The sequence below is a fragment of the Helicoverpa armigera genome, chromosome 16 (genome assembly GCF_030705265.1).
Source record: "Helicoverpa armigera isolate CAAS_96S chromosome 16, ASM3070526v1, whole genome shotgun sequence".
NCBI classification, from domain to species: domain Eukaryota; kingdom Metazoa; phylum Arthropoda; class Insecta; order Lepidoptera; family Noctuidae; genus Helicoverpa; species Helicoverpa armigera.
Genome location: NC_087135.1, coordinates 6,203,385 through 6,211,031, shown reverse-complemented (window position 1 = coordinate 6,211,031; position 7,647 = coordinate 6,203,385). Strand labels below are relative to the sequence as shown.

Below are 7,647 nucleotides of genomic sequence, written 5' to 3'. Positions count from 1 at the left end.
ACTAAATGAAACAAACCCCTTTATCCAGATACAAAATTTTAATATAACAAACCTAAAAAATATAAAAAACTTAAATCTTTTGTAAATACTTTATAGATGTTGTAAGAGTTATTAAAAATGTGTAAAACACTACAAAAATGAATAATATTCCAAAGACTGTTTTACCGGCCCATATCCTAAATTCGTCTTTGAATAACCCTGAACACAAGCATAGAGAAGATGATACAAAACATGGAATACCAAATGACATGTGTGCTAGATGCGCTCTGGGAACCTTCCTTATCGCAAATGGACCACCTGCAAACGTTGCCACTGTTAAAACTAGTGTCAGCATTCCTGGAAAAAAGTTTAAACAAAATATAACAAACATTATGTCACAGGTTGATGCATCTATCAATACTAATGATATAAACTACCTACTAGTCCGATTTGAAAAATCCGTGCAGTGTTAAATAGACAAAACGATGCGCGGGGAAAACCTAGGTTAACTATAGGTAGAAAAAAACAAAATAGCTTTGGGATAATTCAATACTTTTAAACAATGATTCATTTTGTGTCGTCAACGAAAACTACATATATTGATGACGAACAAAAAGATAAGCTAGCATAATATTTTCAATAAGGCAGAAGACCTACTAAACCATTCTTGTTGACTACTAACATTCATTTAGAACAACAGGCGTAACTGACCTGAAACTAACTAACCTACATTCAGATGAGCGTTTGAGCGTGCACCTGCATTGTCTCAATGACACATAGCCGTAGATTTGTGCACAATACAGGGCCGATGATATATAGTAAGGCGAAAGCGGTCAATGCACAATCGTAATATGAGTAGTCACCTGTTATACCATGAAAACCCCTTATTCTTCCTCTATCAACCACAAGCTCTATTGTTCCAATTACTGCGAAAACAAGTGCACATATTTGAAGAAATGCATGAACATATTTCCGATGCTTCCACCGCATTGGAGTTGACCACCCGTTGACGTAACTTAGAGTCAGTATCGCTTCCGCAGAAAAAAAGTGATACTGAAAAATAATGTTTTCTTTAATATTACGAACAATAATGACGATTGCATTAAAGTATTTAAAGAAATCATCCACAAAAAAACTAGTACTAAGCTGACCAGGTTGTACTGAAACGCGACCCCATGTTTCATCCTAAATGAAGCCCATGATGGGACTTCTACTAAATATTACCGGTAAACCGCAATTTCTCTCAAATCCATACAGTATTTTTGGCAAAAAAAGAATCAATGAGAACGAAGCATTAGTTCACTCGTTGGGAGAAATATTGATAAGGAAGGAAACTTACAGCAAAAGCAAACACTGCTGCGTGAAAGTCTCCTCGGTGAAACGAATAAAGACTTATTGACATCACAACACCGCCTATGAGCAAACGGGCGAAGCCCTTCAGCATGGCCATGTAAACTGATTGGAAATACTTAACCCCACTATTATCGATCACTCGAGTCTTTACACCCCAAGCGAACCTTGCCCTATTAGTACTTCCCACTGTAATTCTACTAACATTGTCTGCTGTCTCTTCTATTTGCATTATAACATGTGATAACGCGTAATGTGTGCAAAAATCGGCATTATTTTATATAACTTAATCTATCTATAGATTGTTGCTGACATTTTCAGTAATGACATTAGTGACATTGAAGAGTCACTAAAATCCATTGACTAAGGGCTGATTTTTCAATCATCAGTTAACCTCTATCTGAGGAATAAATATGGCGGTTTGACATATTTTCCATACAAAAGCTGCCAAAACGTTAAAAATATTCCTCAGATAAAAGTTATCTGGCGATTGAAAAATCAGCCCTTATAAAATCATTCTGTTGATAATTCAAGCATGAAGTTTAGATGCATGGTCTCTTCTCGTCTTTGAAATGCTAATGCCAATCATGCAAGTATTTTACATGGGCAGTATTGTCTCAAATCGAACCTCAGTAGCAAATAATCCTTCTCTAATTAGCCTCTATTAACACACATAACACCTGTCCAGACAACCATGGCTACAACCATATATGGAGCGACTGCCTATCTGACTTCCTCAACCCAGCACAGTTACTCGGGCAACCCAATACCTCTTGCTGAGAATGGTTGTCAGACTTTCTGGTTTCTTGCTGAAACGGTGGTTGGTTCTTCTGTAACCACTGCCAAAAATGGTGAAATAACGACTGGGACCCACTAGTTTATCGCGCCTTCCGAAGCACGGAAGAACTCGTCATGGTCACCCGTTTATGGACCAACCGAGCCAAGCGTTGACCTCTTTTCTAGATTTAAAAGAGTTATGCCCGATTCGTCATTTTAGTGATTTGGCATCCATAAAAAACGTGTCCCAGTTGGTCATTCAATAAAATATTTTATTTTGCTTAGTCCCAATTGGTCATCCGTACTTTATTTTGTAAAAAGTACTGTCAACAAGATAAGCTTTACAATATTGTAATATGTTTTTTTTTTATTTATTTTGATTATGTTTTTTCCGAATATGGCAAGACGCTATTAATAAAATCGCGATTTCAACGGCGTCACACACCGCACGGCCAAAACCAAAATACCAGGATCGCATAAATCAGATGAGTAATATACCAATCAACGAGTGTCCATGGAACTGCCCACCGTGTACTAGGACCGCATAACTTACAGGAGTATAGCAGTCAAGAGTGTCAGGATTTTACGTTTTTTTCCTAATTGTAGATAAACATACCAATTTACACCATCATTCATCATTTTTATGTATACAATCTCTTTGCTAGTTATGGGCCCCTGGTACTTTTGTTACCGGCACAAAAAGTATCGAGTCACATTTTCGGGTTTATAAAATACCCAAGTTGTCTTCACCTGTGTTTTAATGTAAATTTTATTATATTTATATGAGAGCTCTATACCTTTACCTACATCGAAGTTTTTCATTTAAAATTTCTTCTAACACTTTTATTTCTGACGGTACTCTGATACGTGAAATTTTATGCGGGTGACGAATCGGAACTCAAAATTTAAATATTAAATTATTTATTTTGTTCGAATGACCAATTGGGACTTGGTGTATGGAAAAAATAGTTGGTGACCAATCGGTACTAATGACAAATTGGGAATAACTCATTTAAACATACAAATTGGAAGAACAAACTTACAGCTATTGTAAAAACAGCGGCATGCGACGAGTCCACATGGAATGAATATATCATTATGGATACAATAACAGCGCCAAGGAGTGAATGTGTGACTCCATTTGACGCAGCAAACCATAGTACTAAACAGTAGGAGTCACCACGAGTCTCACCAGCAAGCAATCTCTTTAACATCTTATGTCTTTTGGCCTTTGATGAAGGCCCAGAGGTGCCATCTTGCTTGTTTTTGTGTAATCTAGTCACTTCGTCCTCGGGCACAGGCATGCTTGTTCGCGATATTTATTTTAACTATTTAAATATTTAATAAGAAAACAATTTGGACAGTAGTCTTTGACATCTTTGTATGACAGTGATCATTTATGGTAATACACAGATAGTATTTTTTTAAGAAAAGGAACAATGGATAAAGGGCTTTTACAACGCAGGTTTAACTGCAATCTTATTACTTTCAATATGCTTCTGCAGTTTTTCTGCGAAAATTATCAATAAATTAATATCATCTCCGAATAATTTCTATAAATACTGAATTCATATTTTTTAATTGAAAAAAAAAACTCATGCCCCGTAAATTCTGTGCTCGGGGTACTCTCTTTTAGCAAGAGCCCTATACATACAACGTAGATTGCAGTATCAGGTTTGTTACTGTTACAGCCTTCTTTTATCGTCCTACTGCTGGGCTCAGGCCTCCTCTCACACGGAGGATTGAGCATTAATCACCACGCTCGATGCAGGTTGGTGATTTCAGACTATATAGTCCAGGTTTCCTCAAGATGTTTTCCTTCACCTTTTTATCAGCCATTGGTGTCCAAGATATACTTAGAAAGTACAAACAAACTAAGAGAAGTTGCGTAGGTACTTGCCTGAACTGGAAACGAATCGTACTCGAGAGGTTGGTTCTTTACCCACTAGGCCACCATGACTTCTGAGGTCTAGGTTTAGGTCAGGTTTATGATACAGGAATCCTTATAAAACATTACGATCACACCATCAATGAATAGGCTACGAACTGCATTCTGATAAAGGAGGTTCTAAAAGGTACTATTAATAAAACAATGTTTACTATTCAAACTTTTAAGTGCCATACATAGCCCTCAATATAATGGAAACCATAGTAACTACAGAATATAATACGGTAAAGGCAATTAAGATATAATGTAAATGTTTGATTGGTGTCCATTTTATGAAACTTGCTTTCATTAGCCCCAGAACAAAGCATACGGTTAACAATATGAAAGTTGGTATTACGAAGACTCTGTGCGCATTCTTCTTGAACAGGCCAAACTTTTTTGGACCTGTGAGATATACTGTGGGACCAATTACACTGCTGAGTACTGCTAGGATTGCTCCAATCAAGCCTGAAAGGAAATACCGTTTACTTCATCAAGTATGTATTAAATATAGGGCATCCCGTAATACCTTTCACTCTTCTAACTTTTCCCTACCAAGTTAACAATTTTGGACCGATTTAACTCATATTCATATTGAATATCCTTGCATAGCGTTGAGTAAATAGATCCACTATACTACGGAAGCCATAATAAAAATATTTATTATTATTAATTAAGGTAGTCTGTAAGAGATGGCTCTTGGTGCTTAGTCCGCCCAAGCCACCTATCACCTACCATAATTAGGTGTAAGATCAAAAATGAAAAATTTGGTGCACTTATTAAAGCACAAGAGGGTATAATATATATCTATATATTTAAATAGGTACCTGTAAGTGCGTGCACAGTTAGTTCCTGATATTCAATCATGAGGAGGATTCCAGCCCAGCCAATGAGAAAACCAAATACTTCTAAAATTATATGCTGCACCTTTCTGTCATCTGGTGTCAGGTGCATTGATCCACCAAATAAAGAACTGAACATCAGAATCCCAGTCGTCGTAAATAAGTGAAACTATAACAAATATTATTATGTAAATAACAAAAAGAACAGTCGCCTGAACATAAACCAAGTAAAATAGTAAATTCAACAAATTGGCATCTAATACATAAATACACTGTATGACAAGAACTTACTCCCATAGTACATAGCACCACGTGCAAATTAACGAACAATGGTAATTTAAAGGACAAAGTAAACAAAAATACTGCGAAAACGGTAGCTCCCATTAACATCGTGGCCAATGTAAATGCAGCTGAACCCCAGATTTTGCGTTGATAGTCAACTGCAGTTGATTCAACTAACACTATCTTTACTGGGCCCACGAATTCGTGCGTACACTTGACCGGTTTTTTTCCACATTCAAGATCACACACCTTATTAGCATAATGCATTGCAATACTCTTTAATTTACATGTGATACATCTGTAATCATTTATTGTAAATCATTTACTTGTAACATTATTGTAGTACAAATATTGCGTTAAAGTATTAAAGTAACAGTCAAAAAAGTTGTCAACACAAATGACAAACTGTAAATCATTAACATTCCATGTCACGCAAAATATTGCAACAGTCTGAAATCTAAGGTAATGCTTTTGCTTTTTATTATTATATATCATTCTTCTTAATTCTTCTTAAAAAATATATAGTATCATTGTTATCTTATCCCATGGTTTTTCAGTAATTAACTTTGTGACTATGTAGGGATCAGCAAAAAGACAGAGATATCTTTAAAAAATGTTATCAACTGCTCTTAAGGACCCACCCTCAGAATTATAAATAGTTTAATTAATTATAAAGGCATCTCCAAAGTTAAAATCTTACTGACGCATGCTGAACAATTAATATTTGAAGAGAATCCAATGTTTCGCGCAATGCCGGCCGGACGGGCCCACGGGACGTTTGAGAGTTTCCCGTTTAGCACAAACTTTTATGCAAAGTTCTAAACTAGAATTTTCAACTTTATTCCCAAGTATTAAAGATTCTAGGATGCACATAAACAAGTTTGTGTATCAGTAATTCAGTTATGGGAGCGTGAAAAAGCGGATCGCAAGCGTACACACATGGCGCGATCCCTTGTCGACGATGTCGCGCGGAAAGGCAAACTTCATTTCAAAATAAAAAAAGCCTTTTCAGCGTCCAAAAACCAAAAAATATGTGATCGGCATTCAATTTCACCTTTGTTTTGTTTTAAACAAAAACACACCTGGCTTACAGCTACAAAAAAAAAACGAGTGTAAAATGTTTTGCTGTAAAAATATTGGTAACATAAATTATGTAATCACCACAATTTGGGTATTTGATAGAATTACTAAGAATTTTATACTCGTAGATAGTGCAAATGGTAAATCGGATTTTCATAGGTGTTTAAACTAGTCACGCAGTTTCATAATCTCATTTCAGGAATACACGTTTTATACGTATGACAATCACAAAGACATTATTGGACAGACATCAAAGCAATAAAACTCAAATACTTTGTTACGATGCCATCACTATTTTAAATTGTAAAACATATATCACATAATAAATACTTTTATGAAGTCACATACACACTTATCGATACAATGGATTAATTTCAGTGTTAGGTAAGTTGATTTTATTCATAAAACAACTAAAATCCGTACCGTATTGCTAAGGTTATCGACTCATGAATTGCGATCTGATTATTTTCGTTGTATTGACGGCATGATTTTATTATCAAAGACATTTTTAGTGCAGGTGTCGCCAACGTCATCATGGTACCCAGTATGCATATTTTGTGAAGTGATGCCAGTTTTAATATTAAAGACTCTACATAAGAAATCAGTATAAAATCCTTTCGAGTCTAACCGTTAGTTGCAGAAAGACCCATTAAAATTAAAGTGTCATTAAATCTATTGCTCACTCTTTTTATCTTGTCGACAAAGAAAGAGTCAGCAATAGCTTTAAAGAAGCTTTAACTTTAATAGACCTTTCTGCAACTGACGGTCAGTAGATAATTAACACAGTTCGTATAATTTCTCCATCGACGTTTAATATGGGTAAGCAATACAATCAAACAATCACTTGATTCTTCTCACAGCAAAGAAAACACGTTTATTCCCAAAAAATATGACCCCTGAAATAATATTAGGTCAATATGGCGTTCTTATATAGTAACAAAAGCAAACTATTTTCCTCTTGGTGCACCATTCCACACACGCTTCCGATAAACTAGAATATTTTACTATTGTTATTGAATGGGGTTCGCGTGAATCCAGTAGTTATCATAAAAAGTAATGATGGTTGCCGTCATATCAATATCAACAAATTGTTTTATTTTATGATAAAATCTCCATCAGCGTCAAATAGTGTGTGTATAACAAATGGTGCACTAGATACCAGATCTGGATAACGTAATCAAATGAACGTTAGGTACGTCTGGTTTACTCTTTGGAAATGTGAAATAATACGAGTGCTGTGATAAAGTGCTTTGAGAATTGTTTATCATATTATGAATAATACATGAAATGGATTAGTTAGAAAGTGTCAAATGGAATGATTACCCCAAACTAATTGAAATTAGTAAACAGCAACAATGTACTGTATTTCTTCAATTGATGTCTGATAGATGTTTGGCTCGTATCGCACAA

General features: G+C 35.4%; 1 protein-coding gene and 1 long non-coding RNA gene across 2 annotated transcripts; both read right to left on the bottom strand.

The window, feature by feature from the left end:
• LOC110376493 (uncharacterized) lies at positions 1–3,482 on the bottom strand. Its single transcript, XR_010277284.1, has 3 exons — positions 3,150–3,482; positions 843–1,032; positions 1–336 (listed from the first exon to the last, which is right to left on the bottom strand). It is a non-coding gene; the product is annotated as an uncharacterized LOC110376493 (long non-coding RNA).
• Positions 3,483–4,216: 734 nt separating this feature from the next.
• Positions 4,217–5,535, bottom strand: LOC110376498 (uncharacterized). Its single transcript, XM_021334993.3, has 3 exons — positions 5,167–5,535; positions 4,861–5,044; positions 4,217–4,501 (listed from the first exon to the last, which is right to left on the bottom strand). The coding sequence occupies exons 1-3, from the start codon at positions 5,422–5,424 to the stop codon at positions 4,218–4,220; spliced, it is 726 nt and encodes a 241-aa protein (XP_021190668.3). The 5' UTR covers positions 5,425–5,535; the 3' UTR covers position 4,217.
• Between the last annotated feature and the right edge of the window lie 2,112 nt (positions 5,536–7,647).

What these genes read in the sequence shown, in the direction of transcription:
- LOC110376498 (XM_021334993.3), bottom strand. Translation starts at nt 5,424, where the DNA reads ATGCATTATGCTAATAAGGTGTGTGATCTTGAATGTGGAAAAAAACCG. An exon ending in TGGTGCTATGTACTATGGGA is followed by an intron (nt 5,045 to 5,166) that starts GTAAGTTCTTGT and finishes TATTTGTTATAG; the next exon opens with TTTCACTTATTTACGACGAC. An exon ending in AACTGTGCACGCACTTACAG is followed by an intron (nt 4,502 to 4,860) that starts GTACCTATTTAA and finishes ATTTCCTTTCAG; the next exon opens with GCTTGATTGGAGCAATCCTA.